The 18,372-nt window shown below is 39.3% G+C and overlaps 1 protein-coding gene across 3 annotated transcripts in view; it reads right to left on the reverse strand.

Moving 5' to 3' along the window:
• Positions 1-18,372, reverse strand: part of Acot9 (acyl-CoA thioesterase 9) — a 39,721-nt gene that overhangs the window by 15,104 nt on the left and 6,245 nt on the right. For all 3 annotated transcript variants that reach the window (XM_028781479.1, XM_028781480.1, XM_028781481.1), the window contains exons 3-7: positions 16,675-16,720; positions 14,714-14,884; positions 14,423-14,460; positions 6,513-6,596; positions 6,058-6,161 (exon numbers count right to left, since the gene is read on the reverse strand). In XM_028781479.1, coding sequence (XP_028637312.1) covers positions 6,058-6,161; positions 6,513-6,596; positions 14,423-14,460; positions 14,714-14,884; positions 16,675-16,720 — 443 coding nt within the window. The remainder of the gene's footprint in view (positions 1-6,057; positions 6,162-6,512; positions 6,597-14,422; positions 14,461-14,713; positions 14,885-16,674; positions 16,721-18,372) is intronic.

Below are 18,372 nucleotides of genomic sequence, written 5' to 3' on the forward strand. Positions count from 1 at the left end.
GGAAGAAAAGAAAGAAAAGAAAGGAGAGAGAGAGAGAGAGAGAGAGACTGAAAAATTTTTTCCAGGGTATTAAAGGACCAAAGCTTTGAAGGGAAATCCAAAGGGGAAAAGAAAGAAAGAAAGAAAGAAAGAAAGAAAGAAAGAAAGAAAGAAAGAAAGAAAGAAAGAAAGAAAGAAAGAAAGAAAGAAAGAAAGAAAAGAAAGGAGGGAGGGAGGGAGGGAGGGAAGGAAGGAAGGAAGGAAGGAAGGAAGGAAGGAAGGAAGGAAGGAAGAAAAGAAAGTCAGAAAGAGAAAAATGAGGAAGAGGAGGAGGAGGAAGAGGAGGAAGAGAAAAGAGGATAGCTAATGTTTTGTTTTGACTCATTCCTTCTAGCATCAACTAGGACCCAAAGGAAAACAAATCCCACTAAAAGGACCCCTAGAATTCCAGTAAGTCATCTGTCCTTCTGACTAGAGGCCATAAGAGATCCAGAAGTTAGACTCTGCATATCTTGCAGAGTGAAGAGACACTGGACAGCGAAACTATAACTGTAACTAAAGCATAGACGCGGTGATAATATTAAACTGGACTAAACAGAAACAAGGACTCTTGAGGGGAGGGATATGCCAGGGTCTATTCAAATGGATGCCATTGACCATACTGTTCAGGGAAAAAACTGACAAATTCCAGTAGTCTCTGGCCAAGTATGTCATTTTTAAATTTTTGTTTAATTAATTTATTTTATTTTATGTGTATGGTGTTTTGTCTGCATGAATGTCTGTGTAGCATATGCATGCAATGCAGGCAGGATCCAGAAGGCATCAGAATGCCTTGGAATTGGAGTTGGGAATTGAATCAGGGTTCTACATAAGAACAACCAGTGCTCTTAACCACGGAGCCATCTATCCAGCCCCAATCTGTGGTGCCATAAAAAGTCCAGGTTTTCTGTCCCACTAGCTCTCCAGCTCTTATTGATGTTACCATTAAATTGTCAATAAACATCCAAGTAATGGCCACTTTTATATATGACATAGGCTCCAGGCCCTCCTGTCTTGATCCTAAAATTTTCTTATTGATGCTCTCTACTTTTCCTTTTTTAATTACTAGTATATACTTCTTCAGAAAGTCTAGAGGACACACCAAAATCATCCAGTGCAAGTACAGAACCCAGTCTCATGAATTTAAAAACAAAAATTAGCCTTCTACAATTATATTTTACAAAAACAAATAAAGTGTTCTGAGATTTTATTCAGGCATTTATGTAATTACATCAGAACCCAAAGGGACAAGGAACTTTAAAAAAAACTTGTACTGAAGGAAACAAAAGGGACCCCTTAAAGGCTACTATACTAGAGTTGAATCCTAAACCTGAAAGAAAAATTAAAGAGGTCATTACATGACATGACAATGTAAAGAAAAGCCATCTGGTAGTTGCCCAAGCCTTTAATTATACAACTGAAGGGGGCAGAGCCAGACACATCTCTGTGAGTTTGAGGCAAGCCTGGTCTACAGATCAGGCTACAAGGAGAAGCATCGTCTTGAGAAAAAAAAAGGAAGGGAAAGAGGGAAGGAGTGAGGAGGGATGGAGGGAGGGAAGAGGGAGGGAGAAAGGGAGGGAGGGAGGGAGGGAGGGAGGGAAAACACAAGAAGGCAGTAATGTGGAAGAAGGGGCCAGTTGGAGGACAACAAAACCCAAGTTTTTATTGAAAATTCCATAATGGGACTAGCAAGATAGCTCAGCAGGAAGGGGCTTGCAAAGCAAGCCTGATGACTTGAGTTTGATACTCAGAACCCACAGACAGATATAAACAAAGTACCAAATTCACAAAATTGTCCACTCATCTCCACACACATAAAGAAAAATAACCTGCCATAGTGAAAACTAATTCTTTGTGTGCTACTATGTAAAACAGGATCCTAAAGAGGGCAATGCTTGCTATTGTGTGGGGAATCAGGCCATATATGGTACTTAGTGGAGGAATAATCTCTGCAAGCTGGCAGAGTCAAAGAAGAGGTAGAACAAGATATGACCCCAAAGCATAGTTCAAGAATTGGAGCACAAGTCATTCCAGGTAAAGGAAAAGGCATTGACAGAGACTTGCTTACTAAATATTTACATTATGACTTACTATAATTAACACTTGCCCATAGCCATATGTCTAACAGTCGGCAGAGCTGGGATTAGACCCAGGATCAAACAAGAGGCAAAAGACTTATCCCCTCTGCCAACTCTCTGGCATACAAGTATTGCAAAAGACATGAATAGCCCACAAGGAAGTCAGATTTAAAATAAAAGTTTTTGGGCTACGTATATAGCTCAGTTGGTACAGTGCTTGAAAGAAGATCTGGGCTCAATTCCTACTGTGACATAAATGAGACAAGCTGGCATGCACCTGTAATCACACCACTCAGAAGGTGGAGATCAGAGGATCTTAAGTTGAAAGCCATCCTCAACTCATAGTGAATTAGGCCTGGCATATAAAAAACAAACAAACAAACAAACAAACAACGGTTTTACTTGTCTAACATTGATTTGATTTTTGATTTCTCTCTCTCTCTCTCTCTCTCTCTCTCTCTCTCTCTCTCTCTCTCTCTCTCAATTCTGTATATATTTTTTTCTAATCTAGTTATGCAAAATTCAAATAGCCTTGACCACAGGCCCTAGGCCAGGAGTCTACTGTATGCAGCAGTGTGCAGGGTAGAAATTTGGTTAAACGGTTGCGAATCACAGAGGCATCCACAGCAACTTTACGTTTTATTATTTTTAAAAGAACAAAGAAACCTAGCATTACTATTAACTACATAAATATGGGAATACAAATCAATCACATTGATATAATATTTAATTTTAAAAAATGTATGGTTAGTTAATTCAGACACACCTAATAGGTCCAAGTGCTGAGAATTAAGTGGTTGTTGAACATGCAGCCCAGCACATAGACATCTATATCACCCCCTCTAAAGGTTGAGGGACACCCCAGGAAATGGGGCAGAAAATCTGTTAAGACTCAGAGAGTGGGAGAAGTACTGTGCAATGCTGTTCCCTGCTCAGTATCTGGCCACTGCACTCACAAAGTCACAGCAGCTCTCCTTACCTGCACAACACCTGCAAAGCACTGGCCCCTTAAATCCTTAACAGTCCCATCAGGGATACATGAGGGGCTTAGGAAGCCCCACCTCTCGCCAAGGAGCCACTGGCAATGAACCATGGGGAAGGAGTCATTTTCTTCAGTGGTGTAGCCACTGTCCCAGTAAATAACCCACCCATGCTCAAGCAAGCAAACTTAACTAAACTCAGTGGGTCACAAAAATGACATAAACATAGGAAGGCTCCTAGATGGAAAGAAAGATAGAAGTGATTCAGTGGGATTCAAAGGGGGCTAAGACAGGGCAATGGGGGGTCTATATGTTCAAAATTCCCTATATCCCTACTGAAAATTATGAAAGAGTAAATTTTAAAATTCCTTAAGGCAAATTTACTTATTTTGACAACTACTATACATAGTAAACTTCAGACTTTTCTAAAGTCTGAATTTTTTTGTTTTCTTTTATTTATTTATTTATTTATTTATTTATTTATTTATTTATTTTTACCAAGAGCTAAAATGCTTTAGAATTCTATGGTAAAAAAATAATTCATCTAGATTATAAGCCCATTGACTTCCACATCATATTTAAATAAATCACTTAAGTTTTCCACAGTGAAACACTGGGCATGCTCTAAGTTATTTGGTTTCTATATTGCTTAGCCTCTGAGTTCTGCTCATTTAGAGGAGCTGCTAGAACTTCTTCCCAAATGACTATTAAGGGTTGATGGCTGGGCATGTAACTCAGTGGTAAAGCATTTGCCTAGTATGTGCAAGAACATGAGTCTAATCCCCAGTATCAAAAAAAAAAAAAAAAGCATGGAAGGCCCTGAGAAAAGACAGAGAAAGAAAGAGAAAGATGAGAGCTGGTACAAGAATTGATTTTCAACCTCTCCATGGTTGTAAACCCTACTTCCTCCCATCTTGGGACCATTAATTGGGTTATTTTTGCTTACTTCTTTTGGTCCCTGGGCCTTAAATTGGCTGACTAACTCTGTGAAACAACAGATAAATAATTTGGTAGCAAAACCTATTCAGATACATTATCATAAGTTAGCTATGGAGGACCACGAGACTCAAGATGAGGTTGTTACTCTATCCAGGATGTTCCCAAAACCCATCTCCACCCAATCTAAAAGAGGGGACTCCTGCCCCTAGATTAAACAGAGAGGGGCCACACAGAACTCCCTCTAGCTGGCGATCTGAATTCTTGCTTAGGCTGCGAGGCTAAGCACTGCAAGGGAATATAAATAAAAGTTAAAAATATCTCTCTGGGTTCCCTGAGGGACAAGCCTGACTGCATAGGGGTTGATGTCAAAAAGTATCCCCTCTCCAGGAAAAAGACATTGGGATGGGTATGGCCCTCATGCCTCACTGGACAATGACAGGGGAACCGGAGCCATTACAAGGTCCCCTTCAAATACTGGAGGTCAGGCATCTATCCCCACCTTCACAAGATTAGAATCGCCACAGCAATGGAGGAGATGTCAGGGGCAGCCCTGCTTATACACTGAAGGCCTAAAATCAACCATAGGCCTAAAATCAGCAATAGGCCTGTCATACATGTATACTGACACCAAGTCTTGGGTATCTGTGGAAAAGCATTGAAACAGATGGCTGTGAGCTATTGTAAACAGGCAGCTTTTGTGGAAATTTACCAGCATGAGTAGTCATAGACCTTGTAAATAGGTAGCCTTGGCAGATAATACCAACTTAGATAAGGACAAGTGAATCATAGGCAGAGTCATAGTGACCTGTCCCCTGAACCTTCACCCAGCCAATACCCTGTTCTGAAAGATATCTGTACTCCCCCTGAACACCCATGCTCTGGTGTCATCCCCTTCCCCACATCCTACCTTTTTGTGTTTATAACCCCTGTGTGAATAAGTAAAAATTACGATTTGATTTAAAAAAAAAAAAGCAAAGAATTGAAGAGTATCTTTCATCCCTACAGGTGGAAATATTTGAGAACAGGGATATTACAGACATAATTAGATAAAATGAAAGCCAAGTGTAGCAACTCATGAATAGAATCCCAGCATTTGTGAGCCTAAGGCAGAAGGATTGCTATGAGTTCCAGGACAGCCTGTGTGACCGAGGTTCTGTCTTAAACAAAAAGGAAAGAAAAAGAAAAAAGAAATTAACCCAGACATTGTAGCACATGCTATCCCAACACTCAAGAAGTGGAGGCAAAAGAATTAGGAATTTGAAGTCAGCCTAGACTACAGGAGATGAACTTATCTCAGAAAAACAAAACCTCAAAACAACACAAACACCTCCAATTGCTTCTGTAAGGTTGCCTCACCAGCTGTTCCAATGGCAAAGCCACCAACAGCTATTTTACCATCAGGTAACCAGTTCAAGGCCAGCCTGGGCTACATAAAACCCTCTCTCAAAAAAAAGAGCAATAAACAATGAGTTCGTATTGGAGCATAGTGGGCCTTCAATACGATTATCATATTAATAAGAGAAAAGACACAGAAATATAAACACATGAAAACCATGCAATGACAAAAGCATAAACACCTCCTGAAACCAAGAAGAGGTAAGCAAAGGTAAGTTTCTGCAGGTTTCAGAGGAAATGTGACTCTGCAGCTGATACCTCAGTCTGGAAATCAGAGTTTCCAAAAACAAACAATAAATTGCTGGGATTTGCAAACCACCTGTTATAGTACTTCCTGGTACAGCAGCTCCAGGAAAGTAATACAGTAATCACTCCAATTAACATCTAATATAACTCAGATGTTTGTGAAATCCTCCTGAGCAAAACCAGAAGCATCTTAGCATATAGTTGTATGATTACAAAGTCATAGCTATGTAAGAAACAGATGATGTGTCAGTCTTTGTGCAACAGGAAGATGCTAACTCCCCTTGAACTGTCAATTGTTTCAAAGCTGGGGACTGCATATCTGTCCAGGAATACAGCTTGTTTTTCAAGTGAGACTAGTTGATTATATTTGAACAGTGGGGGATCTTCAGGTACATACATACCTGGAACATTTTCATCTTCACCTCCATGGATGTGTTTCCAACCCAGCTAACATGACCAGTGAACTTGATGTCCTGTTCTGGGCTTAAGCTGTGTTTACACATATCTGCAAAACAGAAATTTAAGATCCACCCAAACCACATCAGAAAAGTCTATACTATAAGAGAACAGTATCATTTGAAAAGCTGCAATTGTACTATGTTTTCTTATCTTTAAAATTAAACTAATGTTTAGCATACAAAACAAATTTAAATGTCTTTGTGAAAACTGGAGACCATGCAAAGATTATAAAAACTAGGATCAAGTAAAATTCTTCCACCCAAGTATGTAAATATCATATTATAGTGTACTTTCATATATACATTAAAATCCCCTATAAGGGAAACAATTTTCCCCATTCCCAATACTTTACAATTACTGAAAATTCTAAGCATGCAGAGATGCTGATCTTGCTTACCGATCTTGTCCACGAGGACTGTAACTATTGATAAAGGAGACATCTTGGTAGAATGATTGTAGTTGTGCATATAGCAAACAAGAACTGTAGGGAACCAGAAGAGTATAAAATAACAGAAAAGAATTATTTATTCCATTTACAATTCTCTTTGAAATTCACAAAAGGTCTTATTTTCAATAAAGTCCTCTAATACTAGTAAGGATCTTATCCTAGAACCAAAGACATTTTTCTTATGGTTAACTGAGTCAGGGTCTCATTCCATTGCCTTGACTGGCCTGGAATTCACTGTTTCCCAGGACACTTTTGTGGTGATTCTCCTAACTCATCCTTAGGAGGATGATACTTAGGAGTACTTGAATTATACATGTAAGCCTTCAGGCCTGACAAAAACATTTTCCCCTCTTTTAAAAAATGCTCATTTAAGTAATGTGTTTATGTGTGTGCCTGAGTGTATGTATATATACCACATTTATGGAAGAAGCTGTACAAGTCTGTCCTAGTTAGGGTTTCTGTTGCTATGATGAGACACCATGACTAAAAGCAAGATGAAGAGGAAAGCGTTAATTTTGGCTTATACTTCCACATCATTGGTCATCATTGAAGGAATTTAATACACAAATTCAAACAGGGCAGGAACCTGGAGGCAGGAGATGGTGCAGAGGCCAATGGAGGGGTGCTGCTTGTTGTCTCGCTTTCCATGGCTTGCTCAGCCTTCTTTCTTATAGAACACAGGATCACTAGCCCAGAAATGGCACCACCCATAATGGGCTATGCCCTCGTCTGTCAAGCACTACTTAAAAAAATGTCCTACAAGCCTGCCTACAGTCCAATCTTATAGTGGCGTTTTTCTCAACTGTAACTTGTGCCAATGTAACTTGTGTCAATGTAACATTAAAGAGGACTAGGTCAGAGGAGGGCAATGAATTCCCTGGAATTAGAATTATATCTAGTCAGTTGTGACCTGCCATGTAGATTTTGAAAATTAAACCTGGCAGCTAGAGCTCTTAACTGCTGATCCATCTCTCCAGCCCCTGCCTCAACTTTTAGGTGGCTGGCATTACTGGCGTCTCTACTACACCTGGCCTTAAAGACTTTTGTAAACTTGGTCTGGAGATCCTTTACTTGGTTCCCTAGGTTGTAGATTTAGTAAGGAAATCAAATTCTAAACCCCAGCCCCATCAAGTAGTTTTTCAGAACAGCAAGGAAACAGTGACAAATCAGAGTAAAAAACTAGGACATGTCTGACAGTATGAATGGAACACCCCCAGAAAAGAGGAAGTAAGCACAGGACTCAGCTAACTGTTTCACCAATTCTTTCCTAATCATGATGCTGTCATTTTACTCAGCTCTCCCTTTCCCAACCATATTGGGAACATATTTCCCAACCATATTCTTGGCTCCCACAGTGCGCTGAAGTCCTCTGTATACTCTATATCTTAACATATATTATATATTAAGCAAGTATAGCTCTATGTGCCTTATGAATATGAACTCATTTAAATTTGCATTACAATTATACATTGACTGGAAATCCTGGTTTTGCCACCATGATCTCTTTAAATGGGTCTCACCATTCTCAAGACAAAGTCTGCTCAATAATACATGCAAAATGACAGTTAATTATTCCATCCAGTGCACCCATTAGGTAAAGGGTGCACTGGGGACCGAGATGTTAAAGGCAAGAAACTCCATTTAAAAGCTAGCCAGGTTCCCAGAAATCTTTGTGAGTCTGATGTGTGGTCACAGTAGTACAATGGGAGAGAAAAAAGATTCAAGAGATAAAAATATAGCTCTAACAAGACTTGAATAAATGCAAAGTTTCTAGCTTAGATGGTGAGGAAAAAAATCCAGCAAGAGGAAAATGGGCCAACTCCACTGGAAGGTTTGTTTCATTTATTCAGAGTTGGGAACTGAATCCACACATGCTTAACTAGCATTTTATTACTGAACTATAACTCCCAGCCCAAGATGTTGAATTTGAGAACCCTAATAGGACATCCAAAGGAAGATACCCAGTAGATAGGAAGCCAACCTAGAACTCAGAGGAAGCCAGCAAATGTAGTTTCACAGGAACTCAAAATATTCATAGCAAGTGAAGGGCTGAAAATAGATGAGATGGTTTATATAGAATGAGAAAAGGTAGCTTTCAAAAAAAGCACAAAAGATAAAAACCCTGGGGCAGTCAACATTTAATGGATCAACAGAGGAAGAGGATCTTATAAAGATTTGAAAAGAGAAGCCAAAGAGGCAAGAAGAAATGTCACCAGAGACCAAGAATGAGTAAAACCATATCAGAAATCACAAGAGATATCAGGTAAGCATGAGGAAGTACTGTGGAATAAAGAAGCCAAAGGTGAGTGTGGCAAGAACACTTTCAATGGCACAGAAGAGAAACCAGAGGATAGCAGTCTGACAAGTAACAGGTCTCAAGAAATGTCAATGAAACAAAATTCTTTCCAGGAAATCAGCAATAAAGAAAGGGGAAAAGAAAGTCTGAGAGAAGGAGATTTATCTACTTTTCATTTTAAGATGGAGAACCTTGATGTTTATAGCGTTTGGGAAAAGTAAAGTTGGGAAATGGCTTGGCATACAAAGCAAAAGGCATACTTGATAAGGCACATTCCTCAAAGAAAGAAGTAAAAATATTAAGAGAACCGGTGGAAGGGATTGACCGTCCACAGGAGGCAATGAGAGAGAACACAAGGTTAAGGTCAGCAAGTTGACTCAGCTGCTAAAGGCACGTGCTGCAAATCCTGAGACCTCAGGTCCATCTCCAGAGTCTATGAGGCAGAAAGGGAGGAGCAACTCCCACAGCAGCCCTTTGATTGCCTGTTCACACGTGCAAAAATAACTGTAAGAACTTTAAAAAGAAAACTGAGAGCAACGGCAAGGGAGTTTAGTGACTATATCGACAGATAAGTAAATCAAAGTAAGATATACGAATATAAATGTGCATAATTTTTAAAGACCACTAAGAATTTTTAACTAATCCAGAGAAGAAGGGTAGCTACATGTAAGTAGTCTTATGTGTATTTTAAGAAATATCAGGGTCTTTCTTCAAGGCCTTTCCCAACAGCTCAGTCTAATAGTAGTCATTAGGAGGGAATAAGAAAGGCAGCCTGGAGCAGGGAGTCCAAATGCTATGTGTAGGACGCTCATGCAGAGGGGTGAGGAAAGCAATGCAAGCATGTTGTAGCTTAAGCACAACGAGGAAGATGACTCATGCAGAAAAGACGTGGTTCAGGATATCAGAGTCCAAGTGAGGTATGGGACATGGCCACGAGGAATTCAGGTAGTAGCCCTGGTAAATGGGCTGCATGCAGGAAGCTGGTCAAGTTAGTAAATATATTAAGAATAATGGAGATAACTGGAAAAGTGTAAATCTGTAAGTGCAAACCAGACAGTGCTAAAGTTGATGCTACCAGTGTAAAAACAGTTTCCACATACAGTGAGATCAGTAAATAAACAAATGTAAATGTATGTCCATGAACATAAATATACCAGCTCACCCAACAGAGAGCATACAGGAATAGTGACAACCAATAGAAACAACAACTCCCAGCACACAGGCCTTGCTTTCTAAATGTTGTTCTCCATTAAAAAGAGCTAGGATTCTTTGGAGATTTGTCTAACTGTCTAGCTGGGCCAGAGAAAAGATAGGATTAATCTAGAATGTCTTACTGGCCAGGAAGTTAAGCAGTACTCAAAGAATGATGGAGGATACATTTTTTAAAGCCAGGAGGCCATTGAGAAGGCTCCATTTTATAAAGTGCTTAACATGCATTCATAAATACCTATGTAAAAAGCCAGGATTGCATCTATAACCCCAGTCCTGGAAAGGCCAAGACAGGATCATCCCTGGGACATGCTGGGTAGCCAATCAAGTCAATCTGTGAGCTCCAGGTTCAGTAAGAGACCTGTGTCAAAAAACTAATATGAAAAGCAACTGAGGAGGGCACCTGGCATTGATCACTGGTCTCTGCATACATGTGTAAACACACAATGCATTGCAGCCATGCCTATGAATTACACACACACACACACACACACACACACACACCAGAAGGTAGCTCAAATGAACTAAGAGGATATTGCACTGATTTGAGCACTAAAACAGATGATATTACATCCTATTAAAAACAGGAATTTCTGAGCCCATATACAATTAAAAACAGTAAAGTGAGAATTGGGTGTGGTGATGCCTGCTTATAGTTATAGCACTCAGAAGGCTGAGGCAGGAGGATCCTGAATATGGGGCCAGCCTGGGCTAGATAGCAAGTTTCAGGCCATCCTATACAGCAATACATTGTTTCAAAATTTGACAGAAAATTGTGTTGCCAAGAATGTAACTCAGTGATAGAACAGCTACCCACCAAGTACAAGGCCCCAGGATCAATTTACAGCACTATAACATGACAATAATAAGAAGAAGACGATAAAAAATATCAGTATCAGATAAAGTCTGACAAGGAATGGGACACTTCCAAGGTCCCCAAGCGTCCCATAAAAACATATTAATTTACTACAAAGGAGGAAAGGAATAATTTTACAGAAAACTTGTAAAATATCACATTCATTAAGTCCAAGTTTACCTCATCAGGAATCAGACAAACAAAAGATAAGTGTCACTTGACAAGGCACAACAAGAACAGGACATCTCTTCTATGATGTTCCTGCCAAATCGAGGGACAATCTATAAGAAAAGCAACTTGCAACCCTCAAAAGTGTCAAGCTTACAGAAAGCAAGGAGAGACTTGGGATCTACTGCTGACACAATTACCCAATGCAACCTATGCAAGAGAAGCAAACCCTTCTTTAATAAATGACCACTAGTGAAGATTAAATAGGCCCTGAGGATTAAAGAGTGTTAATTCTCTGATCTTGATGGTAGTATTATGGTGATGTAGGAAACGTTCTTCTTTATAGGAAATATACACTAAAATACATGATGGTCTACAATTTACTCTCTCACACAGGATTTGGAGAAAATAATTCTTTATACAGAATCTGTAACTTGTCTTTAAAACTCTTTTTAAAAAATTTAATAACCCAGTGAGATTCCCTGGAGTGCTTACATGGACCTAAGTGAAGGATTATTTATAGGAAAATAGTAGAATGTGCCAGTGACTATTATACCAATGAAGAAAATGTCTCAAGCCAGGGGTGGGGAAATGGGGGGGTGGTAAAGTTGGTGGAACACACCTTTAATCTCAGCACTCTGGAACCAGAAGCAGGTAGATCTCTGTGAGTTCAAGACTAGGCTGGTGTACAGTACTACCTCCAGGGTACTGGAGTGGTCTGAGTATGCCTAGCCCAGGGAGTGGCACAATATGGAGGTATAGCCTTGTTGGAGTAGGTTCGGCCTTGTCGGAGTAGGTGTGCCACTGTGGACTTGGGCTTTAAAACCTTCATCCTAGCTGCCTGGAAGCCAGTCATCTACTAGCCGCCTCAGGAACAAGAAGTGGAATTGTCAGCTCCTCCAGTCCCATATCTGCCTGACGCTTCCATGCTTCCTCACTGATGATCATGGACAGAACCTCTGATCCTGTAAGCCATCCCCAATTAAATGTTGTTCTTTATAAGACTTGACTTGGTTATGGTGTCTGTTCAGAGCAGTAAAACCCTAACTAAGATAGAAGTTGGTACCAGGGACTAGGGTATTGCTGTGATAGGACTGACCATGCTTTTGTTTGGAAAAATGTGGGGACTTTGGATTTGGAAAGCAGTGGAATGCTTTAAGTTGGGCTTAAAGGGCTATGCTAGTAAGAATATGGAAGACTTTGCTGCTGAGAGTGATTTGAACTATGCAGACCTGACCTAAGAGAGTTCAGTAGAGAAGAATTTCAGTATGTGGCCCAGTGACTGTTCTTGTGATATTTTAGTGAAGAATGTGGCTGCTTTTTGCCCTTGTCAGAAGAGTCTACCTGAGGCTAAGGTAAAGAGATTTATATTAATTGCATTGATAAAGTAAGTCTCAAAAAGCCCAGCAGAGACTGTGTTCTCTGGTTAAGTCTCATGAGCATTTTGAACAAGTGTAGCAAGCTTAGAAAGGAAAAATATAAAATATATGGTCCAAGTATTAAGAAATTAGTGGTGATTAAGAGACCGACATCAGTAAGATGAAATCTTCTGGGAAGTGTTTTCTGAGAGCACAAAGAAGCTGTGTTGCAGAGATAGACAAGGTTGTACCTTGTGCTGCAGCTATAGTTGGTAGTGTGTAAGAGTCACCCAGGTAGTACTGGTTTTGAAGACATGAAGGGGTCATGCAAAGAAATTGAGGCTTGAGACTATAAAGAGAGCCTATGAGAAGCTATTGGTGAAGACTAGTTGCAACAGAAGACCCCAGCATATTGGAGATGCCAGTACCATGGGATGACCCCCAAGAACAGCAGCAGAGTGGAGTCAAACCGAGCCTAGAGAGCTACAGGGGCTAGTACTAGAGAAGTGACCCAAGTCCTACGGAGGACCTCAGAAGATCTTGTGTGTATCTCAGACATTGGAACAAGAAGCTGTAATGTTGAAGTTACCTTGGAAACCCCAAGATATTCGAGATGCAAGAGCCATGGGTTATCTGCTGAGGAAAGCTGCAAACATGGAGTGGAACCAGCCCAGAAGAAAGAAGTTTGTTGCAGTCAACAAATATGAAAAAGGAGTTGGAGATCTGAAGACCACTTTAACATCAAACACAAAGATGCAGAGTTTGAAGTCCACCCAGCTGGTTTCCTGTCTTGTATTCGTGATTACAGTTAAGTGATTGGATGGATCTAAGAAAAGACATTGAACTTTGGACTTTTCACACTGTTGAGACTGCTAGACTATGGGGACTTTGGAAGTTGGACTAAATGTTTTTTTCATTATGCTGTGTTTAGAAATGGCCCCATAGACTTATGTTTGAACAAGCCAGGGAGTGGAATGTGGTGGTTTGAGTATGCCTTAGCCTAAGAAGTGGCACTATTTGGAGGTGTAGCCTTGTTAGAATAGGTGTGTCACTGTGGGCTTGGGCTTTAAAATGTTCATCCCAGCGGCTTGAGAGCTAGTCTTCTGTTAGCTGCCTTGGGAACAAGAGGTGGAACTCTCAGCCTCTCCAGCCTCACAGCTACTTGGATGATACCACGCTCCTGCCATGATGACAATGGAGTGAACCTCTGAACCTATAAGCCAGCCCCAATGAAATGTTGTCCTTATAAGGGTTGCCTTGGTTATGGTGTCTGTTCACAGGAGTAAAACCCTAAGACAGTAGCCATAGATACACAGAGAAACCCTGTCTCAAAAGACAAGAAAGAAAGAAAGAAAGAAAGAAAGAAAGAAAGAAAGGAAGGAAGGAAGGAAGGAAGGAAGGAAGGAAGGAAGGAAGGAAGGAAGGAAGAAAATTTTCTTCCTTCCCCAGCAACCAACTGTCCCTAGATACTCAGAGAGGAGAGGAACCTCATAAGCCCCTCCTGCCTAGCAACAGTTAACTGCACATAGATATTCCAGGAGAGGCAGGGCCTCTTTATCCTTCTGTGATGGAATGCCCAAGGGCCCAAACTTATATAGATCTTATATAGTCAGTAACTTGCTGAAAGTGCAAGAATGTGATGGCCGTGTCATACCTAGATAATAGTGTCCCCTGACATTGCAGCTAGAACTACATCTAGAGTCTGTGCTTAGCATGTTTGAGGCCCTGGGTTTAATCCCCAGCAGGTAAACTAAATTTTACAACTAAAAAATATCATAAATGAGGCTCATTTGAATGGTGACTCTATTAAAGAGAAATCTTTGTTTAGAATAAAAACAATATGACAATGAAAGGTATTTTTTGCTTTTTTATGTCCTCATTGTCCAGAATAAAAAAATAAAATAAAATGGCCCTTTCTATCAAGGATTCACTGTCTACTCATAACTATTATTAGGAATACAAATACCAGTACCTCCTAGGCTGTCAAGGTCCTCAAGAATCCTGCCAAATCTGTGAAACAAAGCAAAATATGAATTAAATGAAAATCACAAAGATTTTCCTTTAAAGTCCCATAATGCACTTTGAAATAATAAAAGGGCTCTACAATTGACTGTAATACTTATACAATGCTTTCACTATACTGAAACTACAGTTATACACTTTAAGTAGATGAACTACAAGGTTTATGGATTATATCACACAGTAGTTGTTTTAAAGGGAAAAATTAAAACAAACAGCAATAATGAATACAATACAGACTTACCTTACTGTATTTTGAACAGTCACATATTTGTCCCGCAGTTCAGGGTCAGTACCCAAAGGTAGGAGAACTTCAATGTAACTGTCCTTCATGTTCCTCGGTGGTAGGGCTTTCTGTGATTTAGCCAAAAAACTATGAAGTAACTTCCTTTCCTCCATTGCTTTTACATGGTCTCTGAGAGAAAAGACAAGACTTCATAAAACCAAAACAGTGTTGACCCACAATTCCAGTACCCACTCCTCAAATGGGATAGTCAGACATAATAAATGGAAGAAAGGGTGATCTATGCCTGCTTCATCTTCAGTTCATCCACTCCTTTCTTATGACCCACTTGGAGAAACTGAGTACTTCTAATGACTTTTTTTAAGCTTGTAGATAAGAGTGTCATGCTTTACCAACGGAGATAGTTGGGAACTGGGTGTATACATAAGAAATACATACTTACTTATATAGATACATCTAACTGGGAAACATAGTCAAATTGACCAAAACGTTTCTCAGTGTTGTTAAGAGCACTGGCTTTTTGTGCAGAGGACTCTGATTGGATTCCCAGCACTCATACCTCATACAATGGCTCACAACCATCTGGAACTACAGTTCTAGAGGATCTGATGCCACCTCCCAGTTTCCTCAGATACTGAACACACATGATGCACATACATGAATGCAGAGAAAACACTCATACACATAAAAACATTAAAGATATCTTTTAAAAGGCTTATTCATACTAGCAACATAACTTGGTGGTAGAACACTTGCCTAGCATATGCAAAGTCCTGAATTCAATACTAAGCAAGAAAGTGAAGAGAGGCAAGAGACAGGGTAATAACACTACTTCAGAGTCTCGATATCCTGTCAGACTCATATTTGTCCTCATATTCTCTCCTCTCTCCATCTCTCCTCCTCCCTCTCCTTCACTCCCTCTCTCCCTTTTCCCTTCAGTTTCAGAGAAGAGACAAATGAAAAAAAAGAATGATATCCAAAGGATGTATGCAAAGCAGAATAAAAGGTAAAAAGGAAGAAAATATTTTAAAAAGACAGAAGCAGAAAACAGAAAACTAAAGTGGAACACAAAAGAGAAAGCAGTAGGAAACTAAAATGTTAGCAGCACTATTACATACAAAGTCCTTCTAAGTCTAAATAATCAACTAATATCGCCAAAGAGTTTGGCCTATGAAAAATACTAAGATCAGAAAAACAAGTTAAATTAAGAATGTACAATACTCTCAACACAAATAGCTTGGCCCTGTGAAAGTCGAATTCAAGGGAAAAACTGAAGATGTCAAAAAATCACCAGATGCAACTTAGTGGCTTAGTCTGGCCACTTAATATTGCACTTCAGTCGTCTGGTAGACTTCTTCCAGGAAGCATTCTATCTCCAAGGCCCCTCTGGGGATTAGTCTGATGAGTCCCCCTAACCTATCCATCCAAGCCTTTCCTCAACCTTCCAGATTTAACCTGAGTCCCTCAAACAGTGCACCACCCTAGTCTGACCTTCACTGCCTTCTCAGCAAATGATCTAGGCTTAGGTCAAGATCTGCTCTACCCATTGCCCAAAACACAGGACTCTCCCAAGTCATTTATCTTTCAATAAAGGGTCAAGTTACATGAAATAGTAAAACCAGAAGACTTGAATTCAAGTCCCAATTCTGAGTTTCAGTTTTATAGTTTGTAAAAAAAAAAATAGAATAGAAAAATATACGTGATAACCATGTCATAAATGTTCTTATGAAACTCAATGAATACACCTAAACAGATTTTGAAAAATGCACAATATACATAAATCACATTCTTCCGTGGAAATGAGGCATCAGCTGATTACCACACTAAGATGTTGCCCTTTTCCTTCTCACAGGAAAGCTCTATCTCTCTACACAGGGCTCTCCAACGATAGAAGGGATCAGCAACTAAACCTAAATATCACTTAGCCTGATCCCTTGGGGATGAAACACAAAAGTACATACCTCCAGATTGTGGATACGCCCACTATCTCCCGCAGCTTATCTCGAACTGAAACAAAGATAAAGACTTTACTCCAGGATACAAAGAAACAGCAAAGCTGGGTTAAGGCAAGATGTTTCAGAACTAAGTAAAGTTTCTCATGCTCTCAAAAGGTATCAAAAGATTCAGGAATTCCCATTCAATGCCACTACCAACAGCTCAGGGAAGGAATTAGGTCTCTGTTCTCTCAATTATGCAGCTTTCTTAGTGCAAATAAACATACTTTCTGCCAATTACTGAGGTTTATTTAAATAAATCAAAAAGTAATTTTTCAGTTTTTTTTTTTTACCCAAAAGGGCTTTATCAAAACCAAGAATTTAATCTCTTTAGGATAGAACTCTTTTCTGCATGTATGCACATATGTAGAGGCCAGAGATCAACCATAGGTATCATTATTCAGGTGTGATCCACCTTGTTAAGACAGTCTTTCATTGGCCTGGAGCTTGCCAAGTAGGCTAGGCTAACTGGCCAGTGAGCCCTGGGGTATACACATGACTGCATGTCTTTAGTGCTCGGATTACAAGGGTATGTCATCACATATGGCTTTTTGACATGAGTACTAGGGATCAAGCTCAGGTTCTCAGGCCTGCATGGCAAGTACTTTATCAATTGAGCTATCTTCCTAGTCTGGGAACAAAGATACTTATAACTAGAATCTCCACCCATCTTCTTATAGACAGCATTAGATCAAATTACGTAGTTCAGCTAATATTAATATCCAAAATCAAGTTTATTGCAATTGATTTTTTACATATTTACACTATTCTAATTAGAGCAGCTTACACCAGAGAAATAAAGCAAGATTTTAATCCAGGTAAAGCAAGAGTGTGATTTAATTTTAACCAGTGCCCACTGTGCAAGAGTGAATTAGCTTAAAACAAAACCTAAGTGCTGAAGAGAAGAATTGATATTACCACACAGCATGATTCACATGGATAGATGAACATACTATACAGAAGGGGAAAATAACTAGTCAGCAGGAATTTGAAATTAGAAAATAAATGTACAATATTTGAAATAGCTGGTTTTTTCAATATTTCAATTGTTTTTATATTTCAAAATATGCATTCCAGTCATAGGAAATTAAATGTAGCTATACTTGGTACTTCAGTAACTCAATGATCAAATTATTAATTCCAGTCATGGGAAATTAAATGTAGCTATACTTGTTCCTTTAATAACTACATGCTCAAAACCAAATTATTGTTAGACTAACATGCAGTCTCATGAAAGTGGTGGAGTTTCTATCAGACTGCTGTGTATATATCACAAACTCAGTGCATACACTAATTATAGTTAAAATCATAGAAAACTGCAAAACATAGCCGTTAGTAAATTAGTCTGATTTTTTAATTTCTTCCTGAGTAAAGGAATATATACAAAACAACCCAAAGAGTGCACACATTACTGACCCAAAACAGTTCTCACTAGTTTGATCAGTATAAATAGTGGTAGATGCTGATCAAGAATTTTGAATTTTATACACATTCATATTCTCTCTCCCCTCCTTCTCTCTCTCTTGCATAGAACCTTTAAAGATACCACAATTTTAATTTTAATGGACTCCTAATGTCTAAGGCATTTTATAGTCTGCATATGATAGTAGTAAGTGAAACTAACTGTAATCAAGCATACATTAACAAGATCCCTCTATCATAACT

The sequence above is a fragment of the Grammomys surdaster genome, unplaced genomic scaffold (genome assembly GCF_004785775.1).
Source record: "Grammomys surdaster isolate TR1022 unplaced genomic scaffold, NIH_TR_1.0 449, whole genome shotgun sequence".
Taxonomy (NCBI): Eukaryota; Metazoa; Chordata; class Mammalia; order Rodentia; family Muridae; genus Grammomys; species Grammomys surdaster.